The sequence below is a fragment of the Buteo buteo genome, chromosome 19, assembly GCF_964188355.1.
Source record: "Buteo buteo chromosome 19, bButBut1.hap1.1, whole genome shotgun sequence".
Classification (NCBI taxonomy): Eukaryota; Metazoa; Chordata; class Aves; order Accipitriformes; family Accipitridae; genus Buteo; species Buteo buteo.
Window position 1 is genome coordinate 16,432,973 of NC_134189.1, and position 16,233 is coordinate 16,449,205.

The 16,233-nt window shown below is 36.4% G+C and overlaps 1 protein-coding gene across 1 annotated transcript in view; it reads right to left on the reverse strand.

Annotated features, from left to right (window-relative positions):
• PLCZ1 (phospholipase C zeta 1) overlaps positions 1-16,233 on the reverse strand; it is a 57,662-nt gene that overhangs the window by 14,968 nt on the left and 26,461 nt on the right. Inside the window, exons 7-9 of the mRNA XM_075050825.1 lie at positions 11,157-11,393; positions 8,729-8,876; positions 6,988-7,104 (exon numbers count right to left, since the gene is read on the reverse strand). Of these exons, the coding sequence (XP_074906926.1) occupies positions 6,988-7,104; positions 8,729-8,876; positions 11,157-11,393 (502 nt within the window). The remainder of the gene's footprint in view (positions 1-6,987; positions 7,105-8,728; positions 8,877-11,156; positions 11,394-16,233) is intronic.

Consider the following 16,233-nt stretch of genomic DNA (forward strand, 5'->3'; position numbering starts at 1 on the left):
AGTACATAGAGCATTTCTGATAAACTATCAAATCTAAAATCTAAATTGATTTTTGCTATTTAATTAATGTGTCAGTCTGAAAGTTACATTTCAGTGTAAGGCTGAGCATCTTTTGGTTGTCATTTCACATGTGAAACAGACACTTTTCCAAAATAATTTTTTAAATTTGTTTGCCTTGTGCTTCTTGGCAAAAGAGTGTATATTATCAGCTTCCCTTTCCTGTTTTAGTCTGGGTCTCTAACAGAGGTTTTAGAACAAAGTCAGCAAAGAGTTCAGAGACAATTGTGTCCCTGCAATTTTTTCTGTCTTTGAAATTGACTAGATTTCAGATAAATTATTTAGTATTCTATTAGTTGTCTGTAGTCGTGGATTTAGTGAATATAGCTGGTAAAAATAATAATAAAATGAAATTTCTGTCTGTCTTTGCTTTTAAGTGAAATTCCAGTATCTATCACACACACCAAAAAAACCTGCCTAAAAAGAAGCAGGCTCCAGAGTAGCCCGCGAGCTTTGTCATAAACCTGGCAGTTAGAGACGTTCCTGCAAGAGAAACATGAACCCTTTATTCAGAATACCTCCCAGCCCTTGGAGCAATTCCAAAGGAAAGGTGAGCGTATTTAGGTAGCTTCATATATCAGGGTGATATTGTCCCACCTAACTTGTAGGTGTCTACACATGTGTTAGTTGTCCCACTACAGCTAGTGAGGATCTATCTAATCAATGAGGTTTAAGGGACAACATAACCAAAAATGGGTGCATACTTTAAGTATGACATTAAACATATACCTGGAGTCTGCAATTCTAATAGCTGTCTCATTGGGCTGGGGACTTATGGGAGCAAACAGTAAGAGGTGAAGCAACCCATTTTGGGGGTTCCATAAACCATGCTGGTCATGTGGCCTATTACAGCTGTGGCTTTTTTTCCAACTACATGACTTTGTTAATCATAAACACACTTTTTTTTTTTTTGGCATCTTAGTATTATCTTTCCACAACACACTATTCAACAGTATTTAGAAAGATTTATGTCAGTTGTGCAAGATCTAGTTTTTACTTCCTAAAGATGAATTTTTAGACTGTTAAAACCATACTAGGAAGACTAATAATATAGGTATTGACCCCCGTGTTTTTTGTGCAGCTGACCTATGATGACTGGTCCTGTCCTTGAAACCTCAACAAGAGGGAGTGGCCAATCAAGAGATACTTTTCTATGACTTCTCATTTCATTCTTCCAGTGCATTGCTTGGCTTGGGAGCTAGCTTTCCTGTCTTTCTTACAGCACATTCTCCATGAGTCAGTTGTGGGATAAGGCCACAGCAAGCCCAAACAAAGAATGAGCTCTAGACTGGAAGGGTAGCTTTACAGAACAGCCTGGGTGTGTTTTTGCCATGAGGTGCATGACGTGTCAGATTTATCTCCTTCCTTTGAGCAGAAGAGGTGTTTTAGTTTGGGACAAAATCTGGACCCCATTTTGGAAAGATAGCTGAAGCTTTGTTTAATGGCAGGAGACTAACTGTTAGGCTTTTAGATGCAGAATGAACAAAGATGAAATGCTGTGATATACCTGTCTTTTCCATGTCATAGGCAATATTTAGAGTCAAGTCTTCTGCAAGGTTTTAAGGACCACAATCCTAGATTAAGAGTGTTCACTTAGTATCTAACTGCAGTAATGTATTCTGCAAAGAGCTTTGAGGTATTCTAATAACCTAACTGGACATAAAAATAAAAACATTAAAGCATGTCACTTCACAAATTTCACTAGAAATTCAAGCAACAATTCAAAGCTATAATGTAATGAATATTCTCAGTTTGTTTCAGATGTCACATTAGCTGTTGAAAAAAACCATGTTATAGAAAATGCTTGCTTTAAACTTCTGCTGTTATAAAAAAATTGCAGTAAAAATAACCACGAGTATAAAACTATCATGATGAAAAACTAATTAAATCTATAAGAACAAGTATTCCACCATCTTTTAATAGAACAGCCTGTTTTTCCTTAAATTCAATTTCATTATTTCATAAATTCCTTTACTAAATTTGACACTCCATCACATATTCTAAAATGTACAGTGTTCAGTAAGACTGAGAGATTATCTAAAATTCCCATGATCAAACATAATCTGTTTATTTAGAAAAAAAGAAAAATCAGTCCTGTTGTCTCCAGTTTTGCCATTTGTCCAGCGAGAAAGGAAAACGCAGTTTCACAGGAAACATACAACTGAAAATTCCAAGGTAAATTAGTGATCCTATGCCCTCTTTTTCTTTATGAGGCTTTCCAAAGTCTGCCTCTTCTTTAAGTTTTCACTCACTTAGAACCCAAGCAAGGTCAGACTTGATGGTCATTTTAAGTTGCACAGGTGAGGCATACCAAGATCTAAATAAGTTGATTTCTTTTCCCTTGGTAGTTTCAGAGGTTAAAATCAGAACTAGTTAGAGAACTCTTTATCACTCATCTTTTCATGCATTATTTTTTGTCATATTATTACACACAAGATTTAGCCACAAAACAGATGTGACAAAATTGCCAAGCTCCATTTCGATGTCACAGGCCAAAACAGAACATAAAGCAAGAAAAAAATCCACCATACAAGTAGTGGAACCTTCACAGTAGCATACAAATTTTTATGAGTGCTCCAGAAAACATATGCTCTATATAGCCTCTTCTAAAACAAAATTCTGTACCTGCCATACCATGGTTTTCTCATGTAACTTATGACATGTTTTGTTCATTCCTGTGGTTTGTTTTGATACAGGGATAATGTTTTCTACTGCATGCAAAGGATGTATTCAAAAGGATATTTAAGCCTTTCTTTTTTTTTTTTTTCCACTGAGATTTTCTTTTGGTTTGTTTCTTTTTTCTCCTCTGTTTTTCTCAGTCAATATAATACAACTGATATCTGTTTATTTAAATAACTGTCCTGAATTTTCTTTCCCTGCATAAATCTTTACATTCCATTTTATTTACTAAATAAAAAGGAGATATGGGTACGCCAAACCAGTTCTTTCTAGTGCCACACTGCAGTTGTATGCAGGAGGCATACTAATTTTCCCAGACTATAAAGTTATCGTAGGTATTTTTCTCCATAAGACCTCTTTGTTCACAAAACCTATCCTGTTCTTATGAGTCTCAATTTTCAGAGAATGGACACTGAGTGCACAGTGATATCCAAAAGTGATTTTGTGAAAACTCTGTAATTTTTAGTGTGGTTTTTAACTTGCCTTCCTCTGGAAATTAGGTTTACGCAATTGCATAGCTCTTGTCCTCAGCCCCAACAAATCTTAGGCCTCTTGAACCATTTCATCCTGCTTTAGCTGAGTGCCAGGCTGCTCCAAGTTAGTATGTTCCAACCCATTTAGAGAAAATTGCTGGCAAGGTACAGAAGAGAGCACTGTTTTGGGCCTATCGCTAAGGGAAGTGAAGGAATAACTCAATCTCATCATTTACATGATGCAGAGGCCTGGCAGGGAGTATTCTTGTTTGAACAAAACCTAATATATTTTCTTTGCCGAGCCAGAACAGTTATGGATGTTGGAGGAACGGAAAGGTAAGTGAAAAGGGTAAGCTAGCAGGTGTGGGGAGGGTAAAAGGAGCTGAAGAAGGGGAATAGGTGACATAAGAGAAATCTGAGAGTCCCGTGAACAGTTTTAGGAAAGTGGTAGAAGGGATCTTGAGGGATTACTTCTGTGCATGGGGTGCAGAGTGCAATGGCAGGGAGACAGGGAGGCTGTGTGGGCTATATGGACACAAGAGAGACACAAAAATTGCAAAAAACTGTGTTAAATCAGTGGAAGGATATCAGCAGAAGATTCACTGAGTGGAGCTTTGGGAGTTGCATTGTGAAGCACAGTTATATTTCTGCCAAACAGTTATCTAAAACAGATTAGGGAATCAAGAATAGATCTGACATGGCTTGGAAATAATATATGTGAAGAATTGCTTATAATCAGCCTATTCCCATGAGAAAACTGTTTCTTTAAATGAAGATGCAAATGATGTGACCAAGAGGGCCAGATCTAACCACTTCCTGCATATTTTTAATTCTTCCAGGAAGGGGCCCAAAGCCCTCTACACAAAAAAAATCATATGTTTTGTATACAAATGTTTAGAATGACTTTTCATTAAAGCATACTCTGAGTCAACAGTCAATGTAGTCATTTTGAAAGACTTAGTCCTGTTTGAGATCTAACAAATGGATATTCTTTGCAGAGTTCAGTGTGGAGATTTACATGCTAGAAAGAAAACTAGTAAACTGCAGTATGATAAGCCTGAGAGATTAATTCAATTTTAAATTAAGGACCTCTGGCCAACGCTTCCTCTAAGCATGAAACAAACTTACTAGTTTTTAATAGCAATGTAGATGATAGTATACAGAGAGTGCACCACCCCAGCTAAATAATCCAGCAATAGCATGACAACAGGCTAGGTGAGGATCAACAACAAGGACTGAATATAATCAAACCAATTTCAAATGGTATGGTAATGATGAGATACTTCCAGCAATAGCCTAGCCCAAGTCCAAATCTGTACTTTAAATAAACATTTATAATGACACAGGCACACAAAAAAATTATACTAACTACTAATTCTTTTACTCCTACTGTAGTTGTAAAACTATACCTCAATACAACAGTCAGGATGAGAAGCAGAATTTGTAACAATGAACTATGAGGGGTCCAAGTACATTTCAGTTCTTTCACAGAACAGCCAGCACTGAGTGGCCAGATTCATGCAATCTCCCTAGCCATTATTTCCCACATTACCTTCAACGTGTGGCACTGACAGCACGGCATAGCTCAGGGTGGGAACAGCAAATTGTAAGAAACTTAGGCTTGGGGATGTCCTCCACTGCTTGTGGTCAGGGCCACAGATGTGGGAACAGCAATCTCTCAGTGAAAGCTGAGGCATGATGCTCCTAAGTTCTATAACTGTAGGAGAGTAGCTGGGGATACATTAGGGGGTTAAACAATAAATAATATGTATGTGCATGACTGATTGGAAATAGCACACTGTTAAAAACATTTCCAAGAAGGTAACTTGAAACAGAAGATATTATGGGAGCTGAGAAAGGAAACAAGTGAAAAAGGAAGCCTGCAGCAAGGGTGCACATAAACTCCAGGGGCTTACAGACAACGTGAAATCTATGCCTGTCTCTGTATGAGCGTATATTGTAATATAACAAGGCGAGACCATACCTTTCACCTCTCAAAACTGGGAGCCTACGGCAAACTGCCCTGCTCACCCCACAGTATCCCTCAGGTGGCCTTGGTATAGAATCAGAATAAAGGACAGAATATATATATATGGATGCAAAAAATATTGTTCTGTACTTTACCTAAGGCTGAAGAAGGTGTAGCAGACCGACACAGAAAAAAATTCTGTAACTGAGAATCTTTTAAACTGAAGAACAAAAAGATGAAGGCAAATTGCCTGTGAAGCCATTAAAAAGGAGTAAAGTGCTTCCAGGTGAGAGGTTTTTTCAAAGCCAGCTGAGTACAGAAGTCATGCTGATTTTTAACAATTTCAAATTAAAAACTAACTTGAAATGAAGAGACACAGAATTTATTGTTATTTCATTGCTCAGGGAACTAATAGGCTTTGTACTGGAAAGATGTTAAACTTACATTACATCTACACAGTCAGTGGAGACTCCCAGAAGCTCCCAGCTGTACCTGGATATTCTGCTGACCAGGAGCATTTGAGTGCTTATTTGCAGTAGCATATCATAATCTGGGAATTCTTGGCACAAATATTAATTGTTGTGCCCACATCTCCTGCATCTGTGCCACTCCAGTCACACAAAAACATTGAAAACCTACAGATCCTCTAGATGAGGCTTCCATTGCTGTGTATAAATTCCTAAATCACACATATACATGTTTCCATCACCTCCTCTAATTCAATGCTATAGGGCAATCTTAGTAAAAAGCAAATATAATTTCATTCCAATAATTTCCACCTTTAGCTAAACAGGCAGCTGCTTCTATTCCCTTGCTAACTACAAAGTAGCTATAAAGAGTGCTAGACCTCAGCTGAAAAAGAATGATTTTTTTAAAAAAAGAGAAATAATAAAGAAAAGAGAAAAAAGGAAAAAAAAAAAAGAAAAAAAAAGAGAAGCAGCAGCTAGTGTTCCCATTTTCTCTTATAAACGTGCTCTATACCTTAGTCACAGGTGACAAATAAGCATGGAGGGTATGGAATTTGATTAATACAGTATGCAAAAAATGTAATCTATTTTAATTTTCTTGAAAGGTATATTCCAATTGGGGGGGCGGGGGCAGTACAGTGCTTAATGCGTAGCATGGTCACTTTTACCTCAAAACCTAAGGTAACACAGTGAACATGATAATTTCAGCCCAAATAGGCAGTAAAATAAAAATTGTCATTTAGACTCTCCTTACAGACACCCACAGATAAATATCATAGAATGATTAATAAAAAAGGAGATAATATATGAAGAAAAAGAAGAAAATTCTGTTTTAGCTATTGAAAGTTCTTTATATATGTGCTTTTGCTACACTGTTTCATGATAAAATCATGCTTTGTTTAGCCTTAGGGTAGGAGTAATACAAAACAAGGTTCAAAGCTTGTTCTTTCTAGTGTTTTTCTTATTATCCAATTAAAAAAAAAAAGTTAGTTTAAAGAAATTAATGAATTATAATAAACCGGGATAATTGGGGTAAGATATTGCTGTTTAACAGAAAGTGATATTTATAACTAGTTAGGGCCTAATTGTAACTGATTACAAAAGTAAATAGATGAAAATAATATTCCCCTTAGTTATTATATACCAGAATTCCTGGATTCTGGGAGGAAAAATTACTAGGTTATGTAGACTGAAGGAGAAGTTTAGATAACACAGAACAAAAGTGATGCCACTGAGAGAAAATATGTAACTTACATAATACAAAAAAATACTATGGGAATGAAAAACTCTTGTATCTGTATAGTCTTTGCAAAGCCTGGAATGCAACAATCTCTCTACGTACCCATTTGACAGCCCACATTCCAGAACTCTTGAGGATTATAATTCGAAGAGTTCGTTCTTGTTCCTTTGGGGTAGATTCTTGTAATGAATCTTGAAGTATGTGAAACAAACTCTTTAGCTGAAAAGCAGAATGATAAAACCTTGGTAAGAAAAACATCATTAGTGAAGAGATCCTATTTGAATAAATAATAATAAAAATATAATAATCTGATCCAGCAACTTTTTTTTTTTACACAATGAGAATATCATATAAATGTATTTCTATTTTAGGACCACTTTGCGATACGGTTAAAATCCTATTTTAAAACCTTAATATTTTGTGTATATTTGAATCTGATAGTATTTCTGTGTATAGTGCAGACTTTTGTTAAACGTTCAATAACCAAGAATCATTCCTTCATGTAAATATTCTGTTTCTTCACCTCTTTGTTAGGTAAGTATATGATTTTTAGACTAAAGCCCACTGTGTTGTCATGGAAAATTTAAAAGACACAAAATAGGAAATTGATCAGAAAGCCCACTCATTCTTTAATAGTTCAATAGGCAAAAAATCATCCCAAGATGATCTTAGCTTGACTGCTGTTTTGAGGTTTAGATAAAATCACTGAATAATCTCAAGACCAGTGAACAGCAGGTTTCTAAAAGACAGTTAATTGGTTCCTCGTTAATCTTCAGATGTTAACTACTCAAGTGAGTTGATTTTCTTTCTCCTAGCAGTGTTCCCTCCCACAAAGGCATAAACTACACAGATGTGGAAAACTTCAGATGACTTCTATCTACACTATTCCTGTTCAGTAATTAAAGAGAAAGATTTGCATTTCCAGGGTCATCACTCTGATCCTTTCCATCCTCCCCTCGTCCCCTCCCCTGCCCCCCCCCTTTTTTTTTTTTGTTTTTTTAATAGAATTACTTTTACGTTTACTAGATTGCTAGAGGGACCAAAGAGGACTCTGACTATAGAGGGCTGGCAAAAGCCTGCTTGTTTTGATACTGCTCAGCACCATTCACCTAACCAGCCAGTGAATCATCTCCACGAAGTGCTGGATGGCAGCTGAGCTGGCCCTGCATGAATGGGCCTGTGGCAGACTTCATTCTCATGGTCAGCGGTCGCTTTTCTTAACACTCCCTTAAGGCAGCTCTTGGCAGACAGATGGAGTCAAAACAGCAGAGGCTGCACTGTATTGGCTGCACCAAATGGAGACACTCCAACACAGAATGAGTTTTGAATAACCCAATCTGTCTGGTATGAAAGATCTGGTCCAGTGGAGCAAACTGCCTGCTGTGGGATTTATTCACTCCATCAGTGTGGATTCTCTTATCTGCAGTTATCATCAAAGCCAGGGCTACTGCCTGCCCAACTCCAGTGAGTACCACAGATCATAAGGCAGGGAGGGGGGATCTATTCCACACATTTTCAAGTATTGACTGTAACCTGTAAATTACTTGATGCAGAAAACAATAAATCAAAAGGTATTCATACATTTTGTATATATACCATGTTAATATTTGTTCTTATAAAACTACATGAAATTAAAACAAAGCTGAATTTCAATTTTCCTCACAAAACCAACTGAAATATAAAAACGCAGTACAAATGTCAAGATATTTCTAAAACAATGTTATAAAAGCAACCAAATAAAATTGGATAGCATGTGTTTCATAAAATTTTAACCCTTCCAATGTCTACACAGTGAACCATAGCAATATTGTAACTTTTATCTGATTAAATCAAAAGAAATTACCTGAATGTTTTACAAATTTTCGTGCTCGAACCTCTCCAATTGAATTATTTTCATAGCACTTCTGATTAGCTAGGGAATGCTCAAAGCTCACAAACTTCTCAGATTTGGTATAAATCACAAGGTCCGACAACGTAATGGCAATTTTTGTCTTCACCTAATAATCATAATATAAAATAATGGAAGAATAAAAAAATCACAATAACACATATTTCATTATTAATATTAACAATTCAGGAGAAACTATCATTTTGGATGCCTAAAGCATGGGAAAATGCGTCACAGCTAAAGAATATTTGAGCTTAAGATACAACTTCTGATAGTGAGAGTTTATCCAGTCAGAGACAATTAAGGTTATTGTCTCTGTGTTCATCATAGCAATTGTAGTGTGAATGGAGAGATGCTTCCAATGCTTCCTAGCACAATGTTCTGTTGGACAGCTTTATCATTTCCCTACTTCTGAGACTGGTATGTAAATTAACACCATTTTTCATGGCTTTTAACATTACTGATTTAAAATTCATGTCCAACTTTATATTCCTAAATACATGAAGTACCAGAAAAAGTATACTGGTAGGAAGTATTGGAGGAAAAAAAAAAAAAAGAGCAGGACAATCTATACATCAATAGCACAAACTCAACTACAAAATGTAGAATAACAGGAGAATATTTTACCATGCCAAGCAAATCAATCATAGGTATATTCCTCCAAGCACTGCTCCGCAGTTAGGAAAACTCTGTTCTTCTTAGTTAAGATGGAAAGTTCTTTCGCCAAAGTCTCTGTTTAGTCTTGCTCCATTACCAAAGCAAGTAAAAGCAAAGGCTGCTGTACATTGAATCGACTGAAATTCTACCAGTGTCTTTCTTATCTGTTAAACTGAGGTACTATGTGATTGCTTCATTTTACTTAGCATGAACTTGTGAGCTAATCAGTGGCAGTAGCCAGCAAAGAGCTGATGGTGATAATGATGTTTACATTCCATTAAAGCTTTTGAAGGCAAATTCTCATCTGACAAAATGATAGGGTTTGCGTGCTTGTGGCTTTTAAACTATGCGAAGTTCAAGTGCATTAATTATTCTGGGGCTATGTCCCATGAGGAGCAATAGGAGTCTACTGTCATAGAACTCCTGAATAATACAGCTCTCTGGATGTGGAAGGCAGTCATACAGCCAAAGCCTACAGCATCACTAGGGTATCTATCTTGAGTGTGGATTCAAATGCTCTCCCACCCTCCAATGAAGCAATAGAGTGGGACCTCACAATAAATACTCCCACTCCAATAGAGTGGGACCCCAGAAACCATTTTCTCTTCTGCTTATGAAACATCACCAGACATCTGTTGCTGCTGCTGTTGATCAAGATGTATGTGGTATATGTTCTGGTCTGTAATGTGATGTTACAAATATATGTGACCCTATTATCTGGAAATTTGGAATTCCTTGTTCAGAGGACTACATCTTTTCTCAGAATTTTTCTTTACTATCTATCTATATCAGATGGAAAGAGAAAGAAGCAAAGATCTTGACCCTCATATCACTTAGAGAATAGACACAGAGGAAGAGACACTGCCTCTCACCAAAAACACTGAGCCCTGAGGAGCACTGCCAGTCTACCCACACTCAGATAATCAAAGCATGATGTGCAAAAGTGACTGGATACTGGGTGCTTCCCTGCCTGCTTAAAAAACTTGAACAAAGCCGTTTGAACTCTGATAGAGCAACAGATTTCCATGGCAGAGAATTACTACTTGGTTAAAAAAAATTAGTAAGTTCAATGTGACTATCAAAAAGAAGATTACATCCGATTTTTACACTCTCTTTCAGAAATAGTATTTAATGTTAAGTCTCTACATGATGAATGTAAAAATACCTTTTCTGTTGTAAGTGCTTAAAAATGTTTTAGCACAACCAGAACTCTACACCTAATTTCATGCATAAATTCAGAACACAAGAAAATAGGGGAATGGGAAGTCTTCAAAATCTCCAAGATAGACTCATGGACTGTGGGAAGAAATAATTAACTCTGTCCTTCATCATCAGGAACTGCTATGAGTGTTCTCCATGCATAGCTCCAGGAGGGCCTTGAGACCAACAAAGCAGTTGGGCAACTGTATCTTAGATCTATTGTGGTATTGAGCACCTGGGACAAGCACAAGACTTGAAAGTGAAAAATGCAGATGGAGTTTAGGATGGGAGCACAGGGAAGAGTTGCTTTTTAGTTGGATACTAAAATATACTCCAGTTTGAAGTGTCTTGTAAGAATCAGGAAAGCTTTGAAACCTTGAGCTAAAACATATTATTTCAAAATATATTGCTCTAAATAACTTTAAAGCCTACCTCTTAAATTTAGTCTCTATTTTAGGCTAATATAGTCCTTCTTTTTTTAAAAAAGCTGGCACATATCTATGTATTTTCTAAATTCAATTGAGACAAAAGTTACCTTTGCCTTTTTTCGAGGTAGGGGTGAAGGTCTACGTTCACTTTTTCTTTTTTGGGAATCACTCTTTGGGTAAAGAGGGACTTTTTCATCAGTCTCATCTTCGTCGGATATAATTTCAAAGTCAGAAATTTCCCCTGTCTCACCATGACTGTCAAGATTTCTCCTGAGCATGCCTTCCTCAATTGTTCCAACTTTTTTATTTTTCACCAGAATTTTGAATTTTAATGCCTGTAGAAAAGAGGTTAAACAATAGTAACTAGAATTATGTATGGATTAGTTGTAGGTTTTCATATCTAGGTATTGTTTAACCCATGTTCAAAGCTGTTTATTAAGTATAATGAAGTGAGGTAACATGATGAAGTGAAGATAGGTATCGGTGAGGCAGAAGGCAAAAGCAAGTAAAACAAACAGGATCTGGGGATCAAAGTACACAACAGAATGTGAATATCTAATCCCATGACAGGAAAAAAGGCTCTCCGCCACACAGATACACAGGTGCTGAAACTGAGCAATATTAATGTAGGAAGTTAAGTGTCAGAGGTGATGGCTAGGTAAGACATAGGAGGTATGGTTTTTTACTATGCATGAATTCATTTTTATATATAGACTTATAGACATGTACCTGATATTAACCTGAAATTTTTTTTAGCTATCATTGCAGCTGCTGGAAATTTGTTACCCTATTTGATTAGTGCATTTGTGCACATCTGTCTAGCATACCAAATTAAAACTTTGTTGTTATGTCATTATACAGTGGATCCTCATGCTACTCTTACCTGCTGAGGGAAATTAACAGAGTTTGGTAATTTGTTGTGTAAGCATTTTCTCTATTTTTAAATGGGCATGTTTCAGCTTCCATAATATAGTATGTAGGAAAAAAAAAATTAAATGTTATCATTTCTAATAAGATGGCTTTCATCTATGCACCTGAATCCTATGAGTATAAATTTCACTTAGATTTATGAAATAATATTAATAGTAAAACAGCTGTTATGTAGCAGACATTCATCTCTATATCTGTACACAGGAACAGCCTGTGAGTAACAGTACTTACTTAGGTTCTTGGATAAAGTGATCCACAAAAATATTAATTAAGTTACATATGCACTAGTGAAAAGGAGGCCTATACTGCTGGGAAGGTTACAGAAACAAGGAATAAATACTTACACATTAAATAAAATATAACTGAAATATTGTGGTTTAAGATATCTGTTAAGTAAATATGAAAAGCATGGATGATAGAAACATATACATAAAAATAAAGCTTTATAATAGAAACCAGAGCCATAGGCAAAGAAGTAGACATTCCATTTATTTACAGTGCAATCTCTATTGTTGATAGTCCCCTTATCACTTCAGATCTTGTATTAGTAGTTTGTTAGTGTGCCAGTGGAATGAGATATCCTATGCTTAATATCTATCAATGCCATGCTAGTGTAAGATTTGATTAGTCTCTCTGCACTGGTGATTCAGAATAAGGATGCCCTTTAACATTCCTTCATTTCTTATTGATGCATTCATTTTTTTTCCTGTGATATTTTTAGAAGAGTTTTAATATGAGTAATGCTACTCATATTTTTAAAGAGTTCTGAATTTTCATTTGGATCTTCATATTTCCCAATATTTAAAAGAATACTATCCACTTTTCGTCTTGCATTTTGTTATTCATAGGTAAGATTTAATTCTACAAATTAAAAAAAAAACAAAACTGGTATACAAGGGAAGGAAAATCTTTCTATGGATATATCACTGCCTCCTAAATGTAAATTTCCTTTAAGTAAAAAAAGACCATAGTCTGTGTCATCATATAAAAATGGACCATGAAGTTTTAAGTCAGATAGATAGTGTCTAAAATTCTGTTTATGAACTGTTAGCAAAGATGAAAATACCCTGAGGTAGGACAAACATTTCTTTTTTTCTATAAAGATAACATTTTAAAATCATAGCTCTCTTTTCAAAAACTCTTACAGAAAATACTGTAGCAAGAAGAAATTTTGCTATTTTTTGGCCCGAAGCAGATTTCAGTAACAGTTAACCCAAATCAGTGACAGTGAACCATGAACTGAAAAAAGACATAACATGCATTTTAAGTCTGAGCTTCAAACAGATCTTCAAAAACTTCATAACAAATACATGGTTACAAAATCAGTGATTAATTGAAATTCTAGTTCTTTAATTGGTAATCAGCAGTGCTAAACATGTGGCATCTTTTTGTACAAATGTCTAGATCTGAAAGTCTGAACATTCACTATAACTTCTCTTTTCTAATTTAAATTTAAAATACAAATTATTTAAAAAATACATGTTTATTATGTACTTATATATAAAATGTAAGCATACTAAAAAATTTAAATATGTAAAACATAATAGATCTTCCCTAGAGCATAATGGGACTTCAAGGCTGGCATAAGCAAAAGCCTCCAAGTACAATCAATTGGAATAAATATTTAAATAATTACATGAACAAAACTTATTTCTTGTACTAAATAGGCATTCCAGTTAATGTGAAGTACAACACAAATCAGAACAGCTGAAGTACTACGAGACTCCACGTCAAAATCACAAGCACTTTGGAATGGATCAGGCAAACCTACCTTCTGACCACTGCAACTAATGTAAAAAGGGACAAAATTCAGTCCTCAGAAACATAGAGAACAAATCCTGGATTTGGGTCATGAGTATTAAAAAAGAGAAGAATGGATTCCCCTATTTAAATTTAGCATGTTCTTCTCTCTTTTCTTCTCCTGACCAGTTGTAGGTGCTTAGTAAGAGGAATATCAAGTCCAGAAAATCTTGCTAAGGTTAGAATCAGTTTAAAGTTTTACAAAATTTTCTATTATTTCAAGGATTATATTATCGTCTTAAATACTGATATAGGGTAAAGATGCAACACCTTCCATGAAGTCTAACATGGCGGAAGCTTTTGAGGCATTGACAAAATTTATCTTGAATGAAAATAACAGGACACTATTGTTAAGTATAATTATTTTTAAAAAAGCCAACACCAGCATTCTTCAATGATTCAAGAAGACAATCACGCTTAGTAAAAGTGTGAATGAATGTCTTTGTGGCAGCCTTATGAATCACAGTTATTGAGATATTTCGAATCAATACTACCAGTAATGTCTGACTTCTAGTTAAATGGATATTATTTATATTAGAAGTACCTTTTTAGCTATCTCATAATAAGTTTTCATATGATAGTTATCTAGTGAGAAGTCCCCTACATTGAAAATTCCAGTTCTGTGTTGTGCTTTGTAGTAGACACAAAATAGAGAATCTTTCTAAATGTTCTTTTATTAAAAATAGAAAAAAACCCAAAACATACCTAAAGAAGGAAATTGGAAGGGGTGACACTGGCAGACTAATTTTCTGGATGAAGTGAAAACCTGACCATCCTGGGTAAAAGTGTATGTATCCTAAGAAACACTCTGTCCTTAAAAACTATCTTGCAAGATATTATTTCTCATTCGTCTACCAGAAAGATTTCCACTCAGGAGCCAAACTTCAAAGATAAAGAGAGGATCAATTTGCTAATGGCTCAGAGGCTTGACCTATTATAACTGCTGGCCGTAAGGTTAGATCCCATTGAAAAACAGGACCCTTAGCTGGCAATGCCTTGTTCTGCTTTACCTGAGGACTCCATCAGACATAAGAGAAATATGAAAACACACATAGACTTTCCCAACCATCAATCAAAACTACATCTGACACTAATCTTGGAGAAAGTTCTAGTGCAGATGATTTTGCATTTCTTAGAGACTTTTAAGGCAAAATATTGGGGTGTAACAGATCCACAAGTATGTTGCAAGTAACACTGTTAACAACCTGCTGCTCACGGTGCAAGAATCTGCCACAACTCAGAGTCAGAGAGTAGCAAGGGCCAGCAGCTGCACAAGGTGACCCAGGAGGTGAGGGTGACAACAGGGCAGGCATGGGCTGATAACTTCACCAACCAGGGCAACAGTAAGACAAGTAGAGCTGGTCTGATGATGGTAGGCAAGCTCAGAAAGCAGTCCAGTGACTGCCAGACACGTCACAAGGCAGGTCCAAGGTCAAACTAAGAAGCCATTTCACATAAGTACAGAATGGCTGAGTTTGGAAGGGACCCCTGGAGACCACCTAGTCCAACCCCCTTGTTCAAAGCAAGGTCAATAAGAGTTAGGGCTGTGTCTAGTCAGGTTTTGAGCATCTCCAACATGGACACTCCATAATCTCTCCAGGCAACCTGCTCCAGTGCCTGACCACCCTCACAGTAAAAATTCTTTCTTGTCTTTAAATGAAATTTCTTGTATTTCAGTTTGTTTCCACTACCTCTAACCATTTCACTGAGAAAAGTCTGGGCCCATCTTGCTTTTCCTAAGGAAGCCCAAGATAACGTTTGCTGCCTTTGCTGCAAAGGTACATTGCTGATTCATGATCAATTGTCCACCAGGACACCCAGGTTCTCTTCTGCAAAGCTGCTTTCCAGCCAGTCATCTCCCAGCCTATACTGGTGCATGGGGTTATTCCTCCCCAGGTGCAGAACTGTCAGTAAAGCAAGGCCAGGAACAGCAAGTTGCAAGGACAGGCACTGCATACTTACTGTGTAGCTCAGGCAAGGAACAAGTAAAAAAGCCTGAGCTAAAATGCAGCTCCCAAGCCAATGTATGAGAGTGCATAGGTGGAGGTTCCAAATGAGGGCTCTTGCTCACAGTTTAGCTGTTTTCATGTAAGTCTGGTCCAAGGCTAAACAGCTGTGCTATATGAGAGATGACATTGTACCTAGGCAACTAAATCTCTGGTGGATGGGTTGGAAGGGAATCCAAAGGATGATTACAAAGATGATTACAGGTTGGTCAGGATAATTAGTCTGGTGTACTCAGGGCCCTCATGCACAGATTCCCTACCACAGTTCATGTTCCAAGAACATACCTTGCCAAAAGAAGGATCGGATTTTTATACACTAAATAAACCATCAACCTAAGACCTACCTGGTCATACATATAAAGTATGGCAGTGTTTTGTTTTTAATTACCTTATAAAGTTGCCTTACGATAGGGGGAAGATATTAATAACAGGTAAGTGA